Here is a 20,290-nt window from a genome sequence, read left to right on the forward strand (position 1 = left end):
CATTCAGAGAAGTCAGCTGTGCAGGGCGTGGATGTTTAGCTAAGATGACACAAGCCTTTCCTGAGCAGGTCATTACTGTCATCGTGATCACCTGGAATTAGTAACTGCTCAGAAATGCAGGAAATTCCTGACATTCAGAGACCATTTTGGCCATATGTGTCACTTTTCAAACATGATAAACCCAGATGGTGTAGTATTTAGAGCCAGTTGGACCTGAATTCAAGTGTTGGCTCCACCACATAAAAGCTGGGTGACCTTGGGCAAGTCTCTGACTTCTCTGGCCTCATCTGCAAAATGGGGACAAGAGCCCCTGAGTCTTCAGGTTGTTATGAGGATTAAAGGAGACAATGCACAGAAAGAGCCCAACACTGTGTCTGGCACACAGTATGTCCTCAAGTACAAATGCGTTGACTCCCAATATCTATTCTCTCCTCCTTTCTTGCTCCAATTTTTTCAAAGCAGCAGCATACCCAACAATAAACTTACATTTCCCAACCTTCCTTGGAGTTAAGGGTGATGATGTGACATAGAGGTGGCCAATAAGATGAATATAGAAATTGCTGGGTGGGTCTTCCAGGAAAGTCTTTACTAACCTTTCCCTTCTTCCTGCCTGGAATTTAGACTCTGCTGGATTGCAGGTGACAAAAAGGAGGATGAAAGCCACCTGCTGAAACCTGGGTAGAAACTAAGAAAGAGCCCAGGTCCCTGACAGCATCATGGAGCTACTATACCAGCCCGACCTCTGGATCCCCGTTATGTGAGAAAACTGAAACCCATTTGATTACACCATCCTAAGTTGGGATGTTCTATTACAGCATCCAAGTGTAATCCCTGACACAAGGGGCCAAACTTATTATCAGCAGGGGTTGGGCCTCCCGTTTTCAGCTCCTCACAGCAATGCTCTGTGTCTGCTTAGAGCAAATTCTCATTTTCCCTGCAAGTGGGAAAAGCACACATCTCAGACTGGGGATCCTTCTCTCTCATTCCTTTTCTTCACAAGATCTCAGAAGTTAACAGATCACACCAAGCAGGTGTGCACTCATGATTAATTTATTCTGCCTCCAAACCCTTTATCTCACCAGGAAATAAGGAATAATATTTCCCTCTAAACGCTACACACACACACACCCCACACACATTAAGTCTCATTCAAAGCCATGGGTGGGAAGCGGAATGACAGTTTGTAGGGGCTTGGTTAGACCTTGGTCCTGTTGGTGGACCCTGCCCTTCTGTCGCAGTCCCACTGGAGGATCCCTCCCCACTCATCACACCTAAATAACCAAACCAGCAGCAAGAACAAGCAGCAGGCCACTGATCTTCTTGGAGAGTTTGGTCTGAGCTGGGTGACGTGGCAGAAGTCCTGCCCTGGGACACCAGCTCAGCCTGTGCTGACACAGTGCTGAGCACTGAGCACAGGCTCAGGAGCATGGTGGGCCAGAAAATGAGAACGCACCCTGGGTGCAGTCCATAGACTTGTACAAAAGGCTGAAGATAAAGAGGCCCTAAGGACCTTGGGAGCCCTAAGGCAGTTGTGCCCACTTGCATTAGTTCCTAGCATTTGAGGAAGAAAAGGAAGAAAGTGGCTGGAGAGCAATGGAGACAGGAGTCGGGTTCTTCTTTTCCCCAGAGTTAAATAGGGCGGTTCCCCTGGGAGGAGGGACGCTATCTGCCACCTTTCACGCTCTGCTCTAAATGAACAATAGAGGGCCTGACAGTCCTGACAGCACACTGCCCAAGTCCCCAGGTTGTCCTTCTGCAGAGAAGAGCGAGGCTGAAGAAAAAATGAAATGCCAGCCTGCCAAACTGAGGTGCCTCTTGCCTCAGGGGAGTGGCTACTGGCAAAGACCCCTGTGAAGTTTTAAGGATTTAAGGCCAAACCAGACAAAGAAGAAAGGAAAGATGTTCAGTGGCTGCCAGGTCTCCTCCCTTTGTTCATCCCTGCAGAACTCTGCCCTCTCCCTCCTACCTGAGCAAGTCATGCTCAACCATCATAGCTCAGTCTGAGGCAGCCTGCAGCTCCAGCACACGCCAAGCTCACTCACTTTCCATCTCCCTGAGGCAGTCACAGCTCTGGGTCATCCATTTTTTGTGGACAATGCCTGGTTATTATAAGCATATGCTGGGGCCTAATGTGTGCCAAGAACTTGACATAGACCATCTCTAATCCCTACAACAATCCTGCAAGGTCAGTGGTGTCAAGCCCAGGTTGGTTGAGGGCACTCACGTGAGTATCAGATGATTTACAAATAAGTTATATCTACTGAAGGACAGGGACGATGGCAGCAAGAACCAGCACTGACCAAGCACTCACCAAATACAAAACCCTGAGCTAAGCACATTAAATAGGTCACCTTTTACAAACCCACAAGGCTAGAGTTACTATTATTCTTTCACTACAGGTAATGAAAGTGAAGCTCAGAGAGGTTAACCAACTTGCCTTGGATCATGCGACCAGTGACATAAGCAGGACTTGAACCCCCTCTGATCTGATTCCAAAGCCCTGCACCTGGCTGAAAACATGCCTATAAATTATTTCTGCCCAGGGTCAACAGGCTTGTCCAACCTCAGGTGTTCCTGCAACACTTTGCCCTATGTGATCAGGGCCTGGAAGACCAAACATTTAGCTCTCTGAAGAGAGTGCAGATAGCCGGAAATGTACAGGCCATTTCTGAGCAGACTGACTCCCCCACGCCAATCCCACAGCAGTGCTCAGATGGCCCTCAGGCATCCCTGGTCCTTATTTGAACATCTGACAGGTAGAGGTTTTATAGCTGTTCTGTTAATTCATCCATCCACCCACCTGCCCAGCTAGCCAAACATCCATGCACTCTCCCATTGACTGAATGATTACCATGTGCCAGATGCTGTTGTCTTGTTCAAGGAGCTTACAGTCTAGCAGAGGTCACAATGAGAAAGCAGGCCAAACACTTTAATGTGAAAGTTCCATGCATAAGGAATGACAGTGTGCCACAAGCAGGAGCATCTAACACTCCGAGGGCCAAGGAAGGAGGAAATAACATCTAGGCTCAGACCTGAAGGATGTGCTGAAGGTGTCCTAAGGGTGGGGGCTGGGGGAGCAGAGGAGCAAGGCCCAGGGGATCCTGGCGCCTCATGAGATGACCTCTGCCTGCCTCCCAGGTCTCATCACAGCCTATTCTCCCCTGTTCTCTTTTATTCAGCCACGTTCCCCAGCCTTCCAATCAAGCTCATTCTTGCCTCATGGTGTTTGTGAGAGCCATTCCTTCTGCCTAGAACACGCTTCCTCCAGGTTTTGCACAGGTGACTTTCTTGTATCAATCAGGCCTCACCTCCACATCTTCCCCACAGAGGCCTTACCTCACGCCCCCCAAAAAAGGGGGCTACTCGTCAACCCCTAGTCCCTATCACATCACTCTATTTTACTGCCTTCATGCATAAACCAAGACAGAAAACTGTCTTGTTGATTTGTTTGCCTGTTTATGGTCTGTCTCCCTCACTCCCACCCAAGAATGCATGGGCCTCTGCCGCTCTCTCTGAACAATGCTGTGTTTCTCAGCATCTTTAACAGTGTCTGATGTACAACAGGCCCTCAACAAACATTTGTAGAATGAAAAACTAAATGGATGAACGCATGAATAAGTGCAGCCAATTCACAAAGGTCAGTATGGTTGGGGCATAGAGAATGGGAAAGAGTAAAAGTCTGCAGGCACCAGACCCATGCAGTGCTCAAAAGCCCTGCTAAGGAAATTGGCTTTCACACCAAAGGTGACTAGACTCTAAATGCCTTCAGTCCCAAGACAGGACTACAGCGACACCAGAGAAGTTTGGAAACAGAGAAGAGATAAGTTGTCTTCCAATGGGCCCTCCTACCTGAGTAGCCTGTCAGTTTTCTGAGTTGTAGAAGCAAGCTCACCTCCTCACTTAAGTGCTTTAGCTTGTTAGAGGACAAGGTATCCTTCGACAAGAGAAAGAGAGCAGTGTAACGGGAGGAGTTGGGAAGACAGATTTCAAGGAGGCTGTAGGAAATCAAAAACCAGAGTCCAAAGTCTGGCAAGTGGAAGAACACGGAAATGGGGGAAGAAATTGAGAACAGGAGGAGGTAGAGAGCAGGCTCCAGCAGCAGTGCTCGGTGCCCCTTACGGTGTGTGGGGTCGGGGCGCAGGAACACTCGAATGAATGTCTCTCTAGGGACCCTGAGGCCTGTGTAGGAAACAAGAGGACAAAGGGAGGAGGTACAACGAGGCCGCCCCACTCTGCCCCTTGGTCAGAGGAATAACAGAGGAAGAGGCTGAAGAAGAGGGGTGTGAAGAGCAAGATGAGGAACGGTAAGGAAGGGAGCCTGGGTCTTGAACCACAACTCACACTGCTGGCAAGGGAGAGAGTGCAATCTGCTCACGGGAGACTCATCATCAGTGTAATCCAGAGGATTAAAGAGGAAACTGGAAGGGTGCAAAGAAGAAAGAGCCAATGATACTGCTAAGTCAAATCCTATGGAAGCTAGCATATCTGATATGGAGTATCTACTATGTCTCATCTATCATGCTAGGTAAGCAATTTATATATTCAATTTATTTAATACTTGTAACAACCCTACGAACTAAGAAAAACTGAGGTTTAAAAAGCATACCTAACTTGCACAAGTGACACAGCTGGAGCTGGGATTTGAACCCAGGTCTATCTGACTGTGGAGACTAAGCTCTGGGAGAAGATACCTAAGATATAAGAAACTGAAAGAGTAGGAAGTGAGGGGTGAATCAGCTGCCTGGATACCGGTTGTATGCATCTCCTTTATCCCATCCCAACAAGTCCTTTCTCCTTCCTCTGCCCATGGCCCTAACATTTACTTGGACATCCACCCGACCTCACTCAGTCCCTGTGGTCTGGTTCTCAGAAGTGAAGCATGTATCCCAGGCCTGTGCCAATCAGCAAGTGCGTTCCCTGGCCACGGTACATGGTTTAAGGTATAAATGTGATATACACCTCTCTAAACAGAATGGATCCCATTCTTCTGGACAAGACTCTGGCTCTTTCTTGCTGGACTTTAATCTGGATGACATGAGTCTGGGGCTACTGTAGCTACCTTGCCACCAGATCCTAGATATGCCAGGGACCTCCACGTGGAGTTTAAGAATTAATCCAACCCAGAGGTGGGCAGAACCCAGAGCCTGAGAAAACGACTTGTCATGATACTGTCTGAGCCGTGAACCCAGCTGTTTCTTTATGTTTTTTTTTTTTTTTGGAAGATTAGCTCTGAGCTAACATCTGCCGCCAATCCTCCTCTTTTTGCTGAGGAAGGCTGGCTCTGAGCTAACATCTGTGCCCATCTTCCTCTATTTTATATGTGGGACGCCTGCCACAGCATGGCTTGATAAGCGGTGCAAAGGTCCACACCTGGGATCTGAACTGGCAAACCCTGGGCCACTGAAGCAGAGTGCAAGCACTTAACCACTAGGCCACTGGGCCGACCCCTCCAGCTGTTTCTAAAGCAAGATCTATCCTGAACTTTTCAGTGGCATGAATCAATAAGTCCCCTCCTTTTTAAGGTAAATTTCTCTGTATTTTCTGCTATGTGTAATCAGGAGTCCTAATATGCCACATTCATAAAGAAAGCATCTGCCTATAAGAAAGAATAGAAGCATTTGGGCGAGAATCATGGAGGGGAGAGAACGAAGCGCTACTATTGGGGCCACCCACGTAACAGAGATGGAGGTTTCGGATGCAGATCACCAAACTGGAGGAGAGAGAAGACTCAGTGCTGCCTGGTGAATAATTCCCACCAACCAAACTTCTGAACATCTTATTCTGGAAAAACAGAACATTTAATAAGTCTGGATTTGCTTGGCTGACAATTTCATCTCTCAGAAAGTTAAGAGAAAATGCTATTCTGACTTTATTCTGATTCAGAAGGTAGAACAATTTGTGTTTTTTTTAAAAAAAAGGAAGGAACCTTGGGCAAACATGATTATGGGATTTTAAGAGTTTGGGGCCGGCCCCATGGCTGAGTGGTTAAGTTTGCATGCTCTGCTTTGGCGGCCCAGGGTTTCGCAGGTTCAGATCCTGGGCACGGACATGGCACCGCTCATCAGGCCATGCTGAGGCGGTTCCCACATGCCACAACTAGAAGGACCCACAACTAAAAATATACAACTATGTACTGGGGGGATTTGGGAGAAAAAACAGAAACAAACAAACAAAAAAGAAGATTGGCAACAGTTGTTAACTCAGGTGCCAATCTTTAAAAAAAAAAACCCTTAATTAAAAAAAAAGTTTATAAGAGCATAATAAGAACAAATTTTTAAAGTTCAGAGAAAATCTAGGGATGAGACAATGGCCTGAGACCCCACAAGGGAAGGCAGCCCAATAACAAAGGATGGAGCCCTTCCAAGACCAAAATCTGACAGATAAAGTAAAAAATATCCAAATCTTGGGTAGCAAATTAATCCTGAATGGTTCAAGGCAGACATCATTTATCAATCACAGCACTTTTTCCTGTTAAGCCCAATCTCCTTCTGAAGTTATCTCTGACCCAGTGGCCTACTCAGCCATGATGAATTAAGCAAAGTTGGGACACAAGAATGAACCCACTTGCCATTGCTGATCTAAAGAAACCAGTGTAACAGCACAGGGAGCTCTCAAAGCTCAAGTTATAAAAGGACATGCACAAGAAATGGAAGCTGGGGCACAAAATCAAGCACAAATCCTCAGTGGAATGGGCCTACATGAATGATGGCAAAAAGGGTGAAGTCTAGAAGGAGCTGAGGGTTGTTTATTTAATGCAAAGCACAACAAAAATAAAGTTTCTATTTTTCTAATATTAAAATAAAGGAGGGGAGGGCTTTAAAAAACGTGAAATACAAGTGTCTCTGGTTGGGGAAGATGACAGCATAAATAAAGCTCAGTTTTCCAACTTCTGGATTTAATTCCATATCTTCATCAAAAGAATGATTCACCATGAAAAGGAGAACAACCGTGGTTAAGAGACCCAAAGTTCAAGATGGGGAAGACAGTGGGAAAGGCCTAGCCATCAGCACCCCAGGCCCCTACAGGAACTTGGAGACAGGCTCAAGGAACCTCCCGGGTTATCTCTGAGGAATCAAAGAGAACAGGGAAAATGCCAGATATTGGAGACTGGCAAACAGCATCCTGATTTTCAAAAGAGGAGAAAAACTGATTCCATTAACCACAAGACTGGAGAGCCTACCACTAACCTCTGCAAGAGGCTGAGCTACATTCTTAACCTGGCAGATTGCAGAGAACGTAGGAAGGGAAGCACCACGAAAGGCAAACAACTCAGTAGAAAAATGGGCAGAGGATGGAGACAGGCAATTCCCTGAAGAGGAAATACAAGTGGCCAGTAAACAAAAAGACCCCATCATTGTGGACATACACATTAAAATAACCAGATGCTATTTATCTAAACAGTGGCTCAGCAGAAATTAAAAGGATTGATAACATCAACAGTGGGCAAAGATGTGGGGAAATGAGCACTCTCACTGATGGAATATACAGCTTTCTTTAAAGGGCAATTTGGTGGTGTTGGTTAAAACTAAAAATGCATTGTATTTTGACCCAGCAATCTGAAAGACTCATATATGCAAAGGCTTGTAGAAGGTTTTTCATTACAGGACGATTTATAACAGTAAAAGATTAGAAAATATAAAACTATCCAAGGTTTGGCACATGCTTAAATACATTATGGTACATCTACACTATGAAATACCATATAGCAAAAATAAAGTCAATCCATATACATAGGTATAGAATGATTTTCAAGATGTCATTATCCATGTTTTAAAAAAGCACAAAAGAAACCTCTGTGTTTACTAAGTGCATATATGTATATAAATGAATAGAAAATAGTTTAAAAGAATCCTCATTAGCCTGATAACAGAGATTACCCTGGGAACGTGATTAAGGAACTCTCTGTCTTTACTTTTTGCATTTTTTATAATAAGAATTTCTTTACTGTATAATTAAATAAACATATATTTTTAAAAGAATGAAAAAACAAAGACTAGGAAATGGTGAGCATTTCCACAGCACGTGCACTAGGAGTGTCAAACCCACCCCATGTTCTCCTGGAATGATGAAGGAAATGAGAAAGTCACTATGAACAGAGTGCCCACAGGCTAAAGGCACAGCCTTTCATGTCATCATCTTGGACACGATAGCAAAATTCAGGCTGGATGACAACGCTAGGAGGTAGAGCCGAACTCGACTGAATACCTGTAGTTAAGTGTTACTGATTCAGGGCCCATGTGGAAACTGCCAGGACAGTCTTTGTTCCTGTCCTGTCTTCAATCTCTTACTCGCTCACTTCACAGACATTTGAGAGCTTACCATGTGTCGGATGTTGTGCAGAAGATACAAGACAGTCCCTGCCTGAAGCCTAGGAAACTGAAAAGTAGACAGAAGGGAAAAAACGACGTGACGAATGCTTGACTGAAGTGGTATGGAAGCTCCAGAGGGTAGGGCCGGACCCCAATCTGGCCTCTTAAAGGAGGTCACTATCTATATCAAAAGTCAGCTAGCCTCAAAAAACAAAGCATGAAGCTAGGAAGTACCACTAATACCAAAAAATCACATACACACGAGATGGGAAAGGCTGACGAGCTAAAACACACCATGTGAAATTCAACTGCAATCACTGAAAATTCCTGCCTTTAGGTTGCTGGAGGATATCCTTTTGTTCTGAGGCCTCACTAAAAGACCACTGTCACAGAGGTTCCTGAGCAGAGCAAGGTGCCCAGACAGCGAAGAACAGGGCCCATGTGAGATGAGGACTGGCTAAAGGCACACCCTGACTTTTCTGGGGCTACCCTACCCTGTCCAAGCCCGACTCCACTCATATTCCTCCTCTGCTTTCTCTCAGGGAATCTCCCACAGCCAGCAGACTCAGGAATCTCAAGATCCCTGAGTGTACCCTTGGTTTGCCCACTTGAGGGAAGAGGCAGCTGGAAGATAGGTCAGCCCCTGGGAACATGGTGACACACGTTCAGTCTGCAAGATCTTTCTTGCCTGTCCCCTTCCTCCTCCCCAATCTGGTGCCCCAAGGTTGTCCCTTCCACCAGCACAAGAGAAGAAAAACTGAGAAACACACACACCAGGTGCCAAGGCTGCATATCCCTGGCTGTCATTTCACCCTCAAGGCCTTCATGTTTCTCTGTTTAATGTGGACAGTGGACTGGATAACTTCTGGGGACCTTCCAGCTCAGACAGCCAACATATGTTAGCCATGTATGCATTCTCCTCCCAGAAGAATTCATTGTTAAAAAGGACTTCAAAAACAGGGCAATACTTAACACGAGTGAATGAATGGTGGAATGTGGGGCACCCAAGAGTTCTTATTTGGGTCCCCATCCTAGTGTAGGAGGTGCTCCGACAGAGACCCTCCTCCATTGGGACTGACCTCTTCAGTGACGATCGAGACAGCACCTGTGCAGCCTGGTTCATGGCCCTGACCCACGCATTCATGTCCTCTTGGGTGTCGGCACTGAAGTAGTAGGTCCTCATGCCCGACTGCTCGGCCGGAGAGCCCCCCGTGGAGCTATTGTAGATGAGCGCTCGCATCCCCGTGTGCACGGCCTGTAAGCAAGAGACGGAAACCAAGGTCAGAGAAGTCAGCACGCATTCCACGTCCAGGAGCAAAAACAAGGAGCAACTCTGGCCAGGTTCTCCCCTCTTCCAGACTAAGAGCCCAGCACCACTCGGCTTGTTCCCACACCTGGATTCCCCTTTCCCAGTGCGGTCGGGCCCAGTGGTGGCTGTGTCTGCTCCACACAGGGGAAGCCCTGCAGCTATACCCCCTTCCCACTTCTCTCACTCTGTGTAGGGAGGGGCACACCGTCAAGGCATGTGAGAAAGAGACTTTAAAAAAACCCTCATTCCGTGGAAGCAGACTCTCGGGAATCCCTGTTTTGGTTCTTCTGAAGCACGCGATTACTGGAATTGAGTCAAAAATCAGCTGCAACAGCAGGTGGCTTGGTGCAGATATTTACTGTTCTTCCCTGCTTGGGCATGAAATGTGATGTGTGCCCATCAAAGACGCCGCGGCTCTGTCTCTCCAAAGCGGCACCAAGTCTGACAGAGCCAACATTTGACTGAAAATCCTTGCACACCCACTATGTGCTGGGAAGCCTCAAGGTGCTTTCACATGTGTCCTTGCCAAGAGCCTGTGAAGTAGTACTGGGAATGCCCACTGGAAACCAACTGGGATGATTTGCAAACAAGAAGCAACACCAGTTTTTCCACTTGTGCTCTGATAAGCAGGGGCCTGCCTTTTAAACCTGCAAGGAAAAACTTCACCAAATCCACATAGGAAGATGGTATAAAAAGAGGAAGATTTACTGAGTCTCTACTATGTGTCTCCTGGATACTTCCATACCTTTAACCTCATTTTAATCCAAACAGCCTGGAAAGGTAGGGATAGAATCTCTGTTTTACAGACGTGGAAAATGAAGGTCTGAGATGTTAAGTAACTTTCCCAGATTTCCACACCTGGTAAGAGGTTCTTTATGGCACTTACCATTACCTGGCATCACTTCTTTTACATACTTGTTTATCATCTGTCTCCTCTTTCTAGAACATAAACTCCATGAGAGCAGATTCTAGGTCTATTTTGTTCACTACTGTATCCCCAGAAATAGTGCCTGGCACATAGTAGGTCTTCAAGAAATATGTGTCAAATGAATGAAGAGTTGCAGCCAGGACTCACACCCAGGTCTGTCTGACTCTGAGCCCAAACTTCTCCATATGATGCTCCCAGGTCCTATCCACAAATGAGTGTGATTGTTCAGATCATTGGTCTGATCATCTGGATCCAGAATGAAAGGCAGACCTCATGAAGGACCAGTCAGAGACAACAGGAGAGAAGCAATTAGAAGCCGGAAAATGACATGCTTCTAGAATCACTAGTGGCAATGGACGAAACCTCTCAGATGAACTGTCAGCATTTATTTCTCCTCCCCACTGCTAACATCCAGGTCCAAAATGCACATTAAATATGGGCCTGCTTCTGACATTCACATACCCGAATCCAGCCAGCCAGGTGCCAAGGGAGTACAGCAAACTTGGCCTGTAGCTACAGTGACCCAAGTAAACCTGATTTCCTTCCTTGCACGTATAAGGGGTCATCCACTGTCCCAGGAAGGATCCCTCCTATGTTAGCAAGGTGGAGATGCGGCAATAAGAACAGAATGAGGAGAGGCTTGTGCATGTCTTACTGTGAATCAGCAGACATTCTTGGAAAAGTTCCCTTGGATGATGACCCTATAAGATCTCTGATACCCTTCCCAGACTTTCTGCCCAGGCACAGAGGGTTCTGGGACATGCACTTGCCCCACCAGACACAAGGCCAGTCACAAGTGTAGGGAGCCCCCAAGGGCATGAGAGAGCAGCTCCCTGCTGTACAAGAGTTCATGGAGCCAGCTTTGTCCAGGAAATCAACATGGGACACACTTTAAACATGGAGAGTTTCCATGTCTGTCTGAAAATGGGCTGTGGGAGTTAGATCCATCATTACAAAGGAGTTACACACGGTCACACACATAACCTCAGTCACTAATCAAACTGCCAGCACGTGCTGTACCCAGCTGCCCTTGGCTCTGAAGAAGAGGTTCCCAACCACATTCTGCCTGTGCTTGGGGATATTAGATGTACTAACTGTGAAGGCAAGAAGTACAGGGAGGTCCCTTTCCATCAGGCCAAGTGATCAAGTCCAATGCACCCTGAACCTGAGGAAGATGCCAGAGCCAGGAAGTGAAGTCTTCTCCCGCCTGCTCTAGTCTCACCTCAAAGATGCTCCCCTCCCCTCTGCTCCTGGCTTCCCAATTAACATAATCCTACCATGCAACTCTGCACGACTGAACAGAAACCAGGCTCTGCCCAAAGGAAACGAGTACGTGAACAAGGACGAGTTTACCTCAAAAACAGAACATCCCCAGGATACGACTGCTCTCCTGGCTCTTATGACTCAGGTCTTGATACGGAACTAGTGAAGGCAGCCAGAATGCTCACACCTCAAGCCCCCAGTGTCAGCCTTTGTAACAGAGACGTCAAAGGTGAGGAAATACAGAAGCAACGAAAAAGCCAGGGCCCATCAACTGACTGCTTCATTCTCTAACTTATTCGTTCAACAACAATTTATCATTTGTTGAGTGTTTATGTAAAAGGCACTGAACTAGAAGTTGAAGGGACAGCCTTAAATAAGGTCAAGACAGTTTACAGCAAAGCAGAAGAGAAAGACCATGGACAAGTAACTACAATTGCAGTAAGTGTCACTGAGAAGTTCAGGATGCTGTGAGAGAGGGTAACAGGGGCACCTGGCCTCACCTGGAGAAGGGCGTACCTACAGAAATGACATTTCAGCTGCCTCCTACACAAAGCAGGCATTTTAGTAGGAGTAGCATAGAGGGGACATGTGGGACCCCAAGATGGACAAGAGGACAGAATGTTTCAAGGATGAGGCCAGCATGACAGGCACAGAGAAACAGAGGAGAGAGCAGGATAAAATGAGGCCACTGGAGTTGGCAGGACCAGATCACTGGAGCCTTGTGGTCATGTTAGGGTTTTGTTTCATTTACAAGAGCAATGAGAAGCTATTAAAGGGTTTAAGCCAGGGGATGATGTGTCCAGATTTTGTTTGGGAAAACCACCCTGGGTGCAGAATGGAGAAGAGGTTCGAGCTGGGCAGGGGCAGGTGAGGGGATAGGGGTCTGAAGGCCACTTCAGGAGTGCAGGTGGGAGATGGTGGTAGGGGCAGAGAAGGAGAGGAGTGGACGGAGGCTGGAGAGAACAAGCAGGGAATATCAGGAGGACCCGGCGATGGACTGGATGGATGTGAGAGGTAAGGGAACAGGAATTGTCAAGGATAAAACTCTTGGATTTATGACTCACACAGACAGTGGTGCTCATCAGTGGAGACTAAGAAAGGAACTCCTCATGTCCAAGCTTTGGTCTACGAGCAGCTCAGTGAACTACGTGAGAACTCAGGCTCTTAGAATCACCCTGAGGTCCACGGCAGGCTCTGCCTCTTACCCCAGGGTAACCCTGGGCAAACTGCTCAACCTCCCCTGCCTGTTTCCTCATCTTTAAAGTGGACTGTGGGTAACAAAAGCATTCACCTTGTAGGACAAGGTGAGGATTAAATGAGATAATGCACATACCGTGCTTACAGCACAGCCTGCCATTTGTAAGTTCAAAAGATGTTAGTTGATATTATTATAGGAGCAGTCACTTGAGTAACCTAACGTGGTCGACTGAATGAGCTTTCTAGAAACTTTAAAAGACTCTTCTCTGCCCTCTCTCTCATCACTAATTTATGACTAAAGATGAACTACAAGTAAGCCTGAATCTATCATAACTTGGGAAGTGGAAGCAGCGTCACTGACCACGACTCCTGCTACAAAGGATCGCTCCACGTGGTCTCTGTTTGCAGAACAGGACTGGTCCAATCTACCCAGGCAGAACTAGCTGATGGGCTAGTTTCCCTGGTGAAAGCTCTGAATGAATAAATCAACCATTTACAGTGCAGTGAGACAAGAGCTGTGGATGTACAGAAGAAGGGTACCTAACCTGTCTGGAGGACTCAGGGAAGGCTTCCCAGAGGAGGTGACTCCTGAGTAGAGACCTGAAGGACAATAAGAGTTGAGGGAAGGGCATTCTGGGCTGTGGCTGAAGCTCAAGCAAAGGCCTATGGGCAAGAAATGTCCTGGGGCCTTTAGGCAACTGTACATGGCTAGAGGGAAAGTGTAAGATGGGAGTAGCTAAAAATGTGGCTGGAGAGAGAAGCTGCGGTCTTGTAACCCAAGACTGGGCTTTATCCTGTAGGCCACGGGGAGCCACTGAAGGGTTTATGGTGGGAGTACAACCTGAACAGATGTACAATTTAGGAAGAGTGTGGAGGATGGACTAGAGGCTACAGGAATTCGAAGGCCAAGGAAGTGATGCCAACACTTACAGGGCACTTCCTGTGTGCTAAGCACTGTTCTGGCAGTTAGCTAGTTACCCAGGGGAGGGATGACAGCAGCCAAGCCAGAAGAGGGACTGCAGCAGTGGCAAGAGGAGATGGATTTGAGATACACAGAGCACAGAATCAAAATGGGAGAGGAAAGGGCAACTCTCTCCTGTTCTCCTCTAATCCCCTAATAACCGGTCTGCTGATGCCAGCTCTAGAAGATACCTCATGGAGCCAAGGACTCTGTCCTTTCTATTGTTGTATCCCCAGCATCTGCATCCTGCCAAGTAGAACCCCAGGGCGCAGTAAAAGTGTGTGAGTATCAATCAGTGAAACCCACGTCTCTTGGCTGACCTTCAGTCAGAATCTAGAGCAGGGGGTCTTAACCTTTCGGGGCCATAAACCCTCTGACAGTTTGGTGAGTCTTATGAACTCTTATCACAATTTTTTTTTTTTTTAAGATTGGCACCTGAGCTAACGCCTCTTGCCTATCTTTTTCTTTTTCTTCTCCCTAGCCCCCCAGTACATAGTTGTCTATTCCAGCTGCAAGTCCTTCTGGTTGTGCTACGTGGGATGCCACCTCAGCATGGCCTGATAAGCGATGCCATGTCTGTGCCCAGGAACCGAACTGGCGAAACCCTGGGCCACGAAAGCGGAGTGCATAAACTTAACTGGGCACGGGTCCGGCCCCTCAGAATGTTTTTAAGTGTGCAGATAAATATATTACATTGAAATATAGTTATCAAAATATTTTGGAATGTTGTGATACAGGGATAAATGTGCTTCTTTAATAAGGCATTATACAGCAAATGCGGTGGTAACTACTGTAATTTCAAAGTGGTGATGAGCCTAAATGATATTTCAAGATAGTTACACCAACTCTGATGTGACATAAAGGTCTCTCTGGTTTCTACTGGTGACCAGCACACAGGTGCTGCTGATACCTGTTGTTTCCTGCTTCTTAATCAAAGAAAATGTTCTCAGTTAAAAAAGGAAAGATGTGATTGATCCACTGACATTTGGGGGTCTGCAGACCTCAGGTCAGGAACACTTGAGAGGGAAAACGGCTCACACGAGGCAGCAACAGCTTCTTCCCCACTGAAGATCCCTGGACCCTCGGCTGCATGGGGATGTTTTCTGCTCCAGATCCTGGATCTGAGGGGCCAAGCTTGCCCAGAGGTGACCAATAGGCTGGGGGTGGCTGTGCATCCAACAGGAGCTCTTTGGGGAGGCCAAAAGTGAGCCAGCAGAGCACGAAAGCCTGCTGGTCAGGGTAGGGCAGAATGCATCCTAGAGGCACCGAGAGCCTTGCTTGGCTCATCCTGCAGAACTGGCTGTGCCTCAGGGTCTATCTAGCACCCAGCCTCCCTGGTAATGCATAGGGGCGGCCAGGCTGCAGGCACAGTTGGAAAAGAAAGAATGAGGAGACCATATGACCTTTCTAGCTATATCTAGCAATACAGATACTCTGAACAATCTCAGGTAAGGTGCCCTAGTGACAGTCAGACACTTTTGGCTCTGGAAACAGAGAAGAACTGACATCAGAGGCAGGCATGAGGCCCAGGACACAAAACACTGCTTCCTCAGTTCGCTCAAGAACATGGATCCTGAACTGCCCAAAGGGCCCACTCTCACCACTAAAAAGAATGCTGCTGCAACCCAAAGAGAAAGGGAAGTCTTTCACACCCAGGAAAGGACAGCCCCTTCTAGAGAACCAGCTGAACACCACCAGATCTGTCTGCAGCAGCTTTTCTCTGCTCCCAGACCCTGAGGATTCCCCCAAAGAGCCCCCAATGCATGCCTTTTGTCTCCCAGACAAAAGATTTAGGGAACGCTCTTGGTGAAGCCTTTCTAAGAAAAATTTTTTTAAAAAAGGAAAGAATCTACGACACATAAAAGATGTTTTCCTAGAATCTATTTTCACACCTCCCAAAGAAGTATCAAGAAGAAGTATATATAGCTATGATCAGTTACTTTGAGGATATTCCAAATGCTGTCCCGAAAAATCACACACGACATCGTTAACCCAATCGTTTGCCCAGTAGCAACGCTTAACCCTAGAAAGGAAGGTTTTGTGAAGAAGACTTTCAGGCTGCGAAAGACCAGTCTGAAACCATTGAACAAAATGTTTTCAGAGCCAGCAATAAGCAGGAGAAGCTCATGAACTATTAAGCAGAAAATGATAACAATCAACATTAATTCAAACCACCTCCTGTAATATACAGGAGGTGACCAAAATAAGACGTGGAAGAAAAGCAGAGGAAGAGAAAGAAACTGTCCTCCCTCCCTGTACTGCAATTGAAAGAAGACAGAGTTCAGGGTGGAGTTCTGTCTCCATCATCTTCCAGCTCCCTGACTTTGGGCAAGTTTCTTAAGCTCTCTGATCCTTGTTTTCCTAATCCATAAAGTGAAGCTAATAATACTGACCTCACAGGCACCTCACAAGCATTAAATGAGGTAACACGGATAGAAGTACTTCTCAAATCACAAAAGGTCTTATAGCTATAAGACAATCCTATATCACACAACATGACGTGGGGGAGGATCCCAAAATCTTCAACCCAAAGCAAGTCTGGAGTCACTGGGGACAGTGACAGTCGAGAGAAAGAGAAGTACAGCTCAAACCTGTCGATTAACAAAGCTGAAGAACCAGCTCAGGAAGGAAAGGCAGGAGGAAGATGACACTGACTTTCCCAGCACCACCACCACAAGGGACTCCAGATCAAGACACGGATGCAGACCATGCTTTCCTGATGCTGTGGACACTGCATACCAACGCTTTTCTTTAACCCTTCCAGAGAACGGTGGGTGTCTTATCTTGTGCTTTTCCATGGTCCTTTAACTATCTATGATGGGAGAACTTGACTTCTGTTCAACCTCTGCTTTGGTACCTACTGTCTAGTGCTCATCTTGTACTCCCGACATGGGAAAAGCCAAGCTACATGAATAGTGGGGGAAGGAGCCCTTACCCCAGCTTGAAATGCATGTCACTGTCTCGTATCCTGAGCAGCATGAGAGGGTGTTTCTCCATGGCTACTGGCGCCAAGGGCCACTTGTTTCAGTGCTCTCTGAGACTTCCACTCCAAATGCCAGCAAAGTGCACCTTCAACCCAACCCATCCTCACCATCCCTAGGGGACCCACGAAACAGTAGCAGTGAAGAAAATGTGTGGAGGCCACCAAAGGAGACGGCCTCAGGATTCCCCAAGTATGGGCCTGACCGCTGCCTTCCCAGAGCCTCCACACCAGCTTCAAAGATGCCAGAGGGTGTCAAAGGACTGCCATCATTATCACGCCCACTCACTCAAATGGCACAGTGACAAACGAAGTAAAAAAGGGGTTTTACTGGTGAAGGGATTTCCCTGGGAATTTTCAATGATCCAGAAGATAAACCAAATTTTATTCTAATTGCTTTTCAACAAGACAAGGCAAGTGGGCAAACCTGAAAACCTCTTCAACACGCAGGCCCCTAACCCTCAAAGTAAGTTTTCACACTATAATTGATATAAGTCTCTTATGAGGGACCATCGTTTGCACTAAGTGGTTGGATACTAGTTAGACTGGCTGATGGCAGTGATAAGACAGCAGGAGAAGGGCTGTGTCCGACATGTAATCACAGGGCTAGCAGAGATAGGTAAGGGGGGTCTAAATACTTCAGCAAGGCTAGGGGACTCAAAAGCTCAGAGACGAACGGAAGTACTTGTGATGTGACACAATTCTTGTTTAAAGAAATCTATAAATTTGTTAAAATGAGCCTGAAACACTTTAGCTTCTTAACGTCTCCATCCCCATAAAAACAATTGCTTTTCTGAAGCCACTTCTGGGAAAACACAGTTTCTTAGGACGGGATTGCTACACTAGAGGAGAGGGGCAGTACCTTAAAGGAATACTTGCGACTTATGCGATCCTCAGGGGCCACGGGCGAGATCACGTAGCTGGGCAGAGGGATGCTCCCAAGGACCACTTCTTCTCGGCTGTCTTTGAATGGAAAAACACATCAGAAGAGCCTTCTGTGGCACCCTCCTTGGGCTGGTCCATCCCACTGCCCTAGTTCAGGACTCCTTCTCTCTCCCCAGGATTACTGCAATCACTGATCGGCCATTCAGCTAATGCTGGAACCACACAGGTGAATGAGACAGGGCCCTCTCCCTGAGGGTGGAGACAGGCATGTAAACAGGCTCAACTCAGCTGCTAACTCCTGGAATACAACAGTATACCAAGTGCTGTGGGAACACAGAGGCAGGAGTGGCACACAGTCTGGGGAAGTTGAGAAGGCTTCAGAAGGGGAGATCTAAAGTGTTTTAATGGATGGGGAAGGGCATTCTGAGTGGAGCAAACCTCACAGGTAAAGTTACAGCCTGTGTGAAATATCCTACCTTCTACATCCATTTTTTTCCTCCTCCAAACCATCTTCATTACCAGAGGTAACTTCCTAACAACAGAGTTGGTCCTGTCGCTCTCCTACCAAAGGCACTTGCTGACTGCCCACTAGGTACAGAACGAACCCCAACTTCCTCTGCGTGGTGTCACAGCCCTTTCAAACTCTGGCCCTTACCCACCTCCTGAGCCTTATCTCCTAGGACATCCTCCATGCAAGACTCACTCTGGCTTCGCAGGTCTGTCATTCCATTTACTTCTGCTTCCAGAACTTTACTCGTTGTTTTCTCTGCTTGTAATGCCTATCTCCCCCATACACACAGGTAAAGTTCTACTCATCCTTAAAAGCCCAACTCAAATCCCATCTCTTCTAAGAAGCCTCCCCAGATTCTCCAATACAGAATTAACTTCTTGCTCCCCATGAACTGCCTAAACACTTTGGACGTCTTAAAGCATCTATCACAGCCTAGTCTTGCCTTAAAAGTAAGCTATCTCTTCCTTGGTATCTTGAGCCTTACCTCCTTCTCACGATTGTGCAGCCCCTAACTCTGTACTGGGCCCCATAAATGTCCATGTGGCCAAGTCAATTCACCAGTTGCCCATCCAATATCACAGGGCATAAATCCAGATACTAGGTTACAAAATACATTGATTTACCTATACTTCCCTCCTCTCCGGATTGTGTCAAAGGTGTGCCTATGTCCCAAGTGGGGCAGAAGCTATTTTAGTTATTTTAACTCAACAAATGGCACTCTCAATGTCAGGACTGGTAAAAATAATCAATCATGCACATGTGTAAAAGTGAACACTTTGGCAGGTCAATAGGTTATTAATTAGCTCATGCCATTGGTCCAATCACTGGATTTGAGAAGACCATCATTTGCATTACTTTACCAACCCCCTCCAGCATAAACAGCCCTTGGTGGCCTGAGCCTTGGCTCACCTTTGTAGTAAAACAAGCAATAATCAGCAAGCACAAACCACCTCCTCTTCCACAGCCTCATCCCAGAACTGTCCTGCAAAGCAAAGAAAACAAATTAGGGCAATATCTGAGCACACTGTCCCCGCTCCCCAATCATTACAACCTGATTGTGGAACCAACACTTGCCCATATTCACTTTCTGTAAATTAGTGAATTTTTATTGCACAACCATTCTTTGAATAGGACACTAAAATTTAGTTTCAATGATGGTTTATCCCCAGGAAGTTTCTTCTCTTTCCTGAAAACACATGAATATATTATAAGCATCCTTCTTTTAGAGAGGAAGACGTGAACTCAAAAGTACAATTCTTCCGTTAAGAAAGAAATCAGCTTTTGACAAAAAGGAAATTATTGGTTGATTGATTTAGGTGCTATATTTTAAAATACCTTCACTTAATGTTGAGTAGAAAGTTGATTTTCATACTTTGGAACAAAGAGTTTAAGTTAGCTAATTAATCAATGAGGCAAAATTCTCATTTGGCTAAGTTCAGTTCTCTACATTGAGGGACTGATTTTGCTGTGTGTTTTCCTTCCATTCAATGTAAAGAGACTTGGATTTTCTTCCTATCAAACTGTCTCACAAGAATCTGTCTTTACTCATCTAAAATGTAAATCATTATACTTGTTAAAAACATTTTAGGTGATTGTGAAATTTTTTAAAAATCTGTGAGAAATGTGTCTGCTTCTCCTGCAAACTATGAGTATCCTCAAGGGCAGGAACCACATGTTATCCATCTCTTTATACTCACTGTGAGAGCACTAAGAACATGGCAGGCAGTTGGTGAGTGGGTGGGTGGGTGGATGGATAGTATAGATAGCAAAGAGAGAGGAAAGAGACAAAAGGGACATGGTCTCTGGCCCTGAAGCTCACAGTCTATCCATGGCCATAGGACCAGAGGCAAAACAACTGGTGATGGGATAGAGATGAAGGATGGCCTCGGGGGAGACAGAGCTGACAGGGCTTCCTGCCTGAATGGATGTGGGAGGAGGAGAACGGGT

The 20,290-nt window shown here is 46.4% G+C and overlaps 1 protein-coding gene across 50 annotated transcripts in view; it reads right to left on the reverse strand.

The window, feature by feature from the left end:
• Positions 1-20,290, reverse strand: part of PLEKHA7 (pleckstrin homology domain containing A7) — a 198,749-nt gene that overhangs the window by 46,964 nt on the left and 131,495 nt on the right. For all 50 annotated transcript variants that reach the window (XR_011441148.1, XR_011441146.1, XR_011441147.1 and 47 more), the window contains 3 exons: positions 19,253-19,325; positions 17,810-17,910; positions 9,389-9,564 (listed from right to left, as the gene is read on the reverse strand). Coding sequence is in view for 44 of the 50 variants with exons in the window: in XM_070274881.1 (XP_070130982.1) it covers positions 9,389-9,564; positions 17,810-17,910; positions 19,253-19,325 (350 nt within the window). In the remaining 6 variants the exon portion in view is untranslated. The remainder of the gene's footprint in view (positions 1-9,388; positions 9,565-17,809; positions 17,911-19,252; positions 19,326-20,290) is intronic.

Source organism: Equus caballus, chromosome 7 (genome assembly GCF_041296265.1).
Source record: "Equus caballus isolate H_3958 breed thoroughbred chromosome 7, TB-T2T, whole genome shotgun sequence".
Taxonomy (NCBI): domain Eukaryota; kingdom Metazoa; phylum Chordata; class Mammalia; order Perissodactyla; family Equidae; genus Equus; species Equus caballus.